General features: G+C 39.6%; 1 protein-coding gene across 1 annotated transcript; it reads right to left on the bottom strand.

Moving 5' to 3' along the window:
- Positions 1-614: 614 nt before the first annotated feature.
- Positions 615-1,817, bottom strand: LOC117486431 (N-lysine methyltransferase KMT5A-A-like). The gene is made up of 4 exons (XM_034134863.1): positions 1,657-1,817; positions 1,391-1,550; positions 1,004-1,196; positions 615-698 (listed from the first exon to the last, which is right to left on the bottom strand). The coding sequence occupies exons 1-4, from the start codon at positions 1,772-1,774 to the stop codon at positions 615-617; spliced, it is 555 nt and encodes a 184-aa protein (XP_033990754.1). The 5' UTR covers positions 1,775-1,817.
- Between the last annotated feature and the right edge of the window lie 650 nt (positions 1,818-2,467).

A 2,467-nucleotide genomic window follows, 5' to 3' on the forward strand; every position in this document is an offset into this window, starting at 1 on the left:
ACAGGCTAGCAAGTGTGCAGGTGTGCGTCATATGAGAGGCCCCGCCTTACATCTTCCGCCACAGATTTGGGGAAATTGGTCCATGCGCAAAGCATTGTGGGGATTTTAAGGACGCGAAGTCTACCCATGTGCAGCCTCGAAATTTCCCCCAAACCAAGGACGCAGCCTCGGTGGAATTCCAAGTATGCTGGAGATTGGAACAGTCCTTCGGCGGCACTCGATGACGTAGCATCCTTGAAATATTGGCTTGGAAGCCAATATCCTCACGATTGAGAAACGGCCAGAGTCTCTGCCTCAGTGGAAATCTTGTGGATGAAGAAGGACTAAGTTTAATCACTAAACATCCAGAGTAGTACACAAATGCTTCACTTGCTCTTGTTGTGAGTTATTACAATCAGGTAGAAAGACACTGATTATAGTATTTCATATCTAAAGAGTATGATCATTCAGTTTAACAGAAGAAAAACAGCATTGACACACAGTCCTCTTAGTGTCTAAAGCGGTCCACTAGAGTTATACACAGGACCTGCGTATCTAACCTCAGCATTCACATCCAGTCTTCATGGTTTATAACTGGAAAGAAACATGTAACTAATACCAACATTGAGCTGTGGTTAACTCATCTGTTGAATGTCATCATAGTGGGACTCAGATGCCATGGCAGCATCTTCATGCAGAGTCTCTGCCTCAGTGGAAATCTTGTGGATGAAGAAGGACCAAGTTTAATCACTAAACATCCAGAGTAGTACACAAATGCTTTACTTGCCTGTTGTTGTGAGTTAACACACAATATCCACCTCATAGTTCAATAACAGGTCATCAAGTCAATGGCCATCATTTAAAATCATCTTTTGTATTAATAGCAACTGTTGAACTTTCTGACATTTCAATTTTCCATGTGACTAACATATTGGACATGGCAGAGCTAAGTTTGTTGTGAAAATAGTGTTAAATGATAGATTTACATAGCAGAGTGTTGATACAAGACACCATTCGTAAATACCTTGCATCTCCATGGCCAATCAGAATCACTGTAGTCATAAGCTATCTCTTCTCCGGGACTGGTGTCTTTGAGTGCAAAAAGACAAAGATGGGGCTTTCCATCCACTTTGTTCAATTTCATTTTGCAGTTCGGGTTCACATGGTCATCGTTGACAAGTCTCCCTAGGGAGTTGTCCTCTTTGGCAGCATCAACACTGATTGGGCAAGGACACAATTCTGATTACAAACTAACAGTATTACAACCACAGCAAACTAGCATTAGATAAAATACATATAGACAAAAAAAGGCTCAAAATGTACACTGTATGCCCAACTTAACATCAAGATAGCAGCGTTTGTATGTCTGGGTAACTACACATTTAGAAATAACATTACAATATTTACTTACCATAACTCTCCATTTATACGAAAGTCAAACATGAAAACCTTAAGTGCATTATGGTATACTTGTTGCCGGTGTTCACGTTCAGATTTAGTTATGACTTCCCCTTTATATTCAATTAGGAAGTCTCCGTTTTGAAAGGGTCGGCAGCTGAACACTCCTCGACCTAACAAAGATCAGAGGATGGGTCAGGAGAAGTGATGAGGTTAAACAACAATACACATTTGTCATGATAATGACAAGAATAGTAAGCAAATACTTTTGTCACTCACCTTTGAAGGAATTTATGAACTTCACATCAAATCCATCCTTGTCTTTGCACAAGGATGTAAAATGTGCAGCCTCTTCTCTAGGTTTAATCTTTGCTCTCCGGGGTCTTGCTGATGCCATATCCAGCAAAGGGTTAATTTTCACTATTGGTGAGAAAACAGACCCTTTGATTATCTACGCAAGCCATGCCACTGAAACAGCTCAATATGTGTAACAATGGCTGCTAAGTCAGTGCATTTGGCATCTATAAACAAAATAAACTGTTCATCTTCATGTTTTCACTGGATGCTTCCCTCACAATCTCAACCACAGTGTTAACGCTGTTATGTATAGGTTATTGTATGGGTTTAAATGTACTTTACACTCAGATGCAGAAACAGATGACTAACTAACAGGCTGCTTCCAGCAGCTAACAGCTTGAAAAGTGCAGACAAATGTAAGACATGGAAAGCTGTGATTATAAGACGGCAATAACATAGGTAACAGTCAGCAATCACGCTAAATATCTGAGATATTTCATCAACTTAATCAGAGCATAGTTCACTGTTTACGCAGAAACGGGCTAACAGCTATGTCTGTGAAGCATGCTACTTTTACAATGTTTTACTCACATGGAATTGGAACTTACCAGGATGAATTACTCTCATCAATATTATCTACAAATGCTTGCTCAATAAATGTATGGAAAAAACTGCCTTAAATAACATTATTTTGAATAAAAAACTCAAATGTAGGCCTACTGACTAGATGAATGCTGACACGTGTCCCCAATTAAGCTAGCATTAGCCGTAGCTGCTAACGTTTTAGCCTAAA

Source organism: Trematomus bernacchii, unplaced genomic scaffold (assembly GCF_902827165.1).
Source record: "Trematomus bernacchii unplaced genomic scaffold, fTreBer1.1, whole genome shotgun sequence".
NCBI classification, from domain to species: Eukaryota; Metazoa; Chordata; class Actinopteri; order Perciformes; family Nototheniidae; genus Trematomus; species Trematomus bernacchii.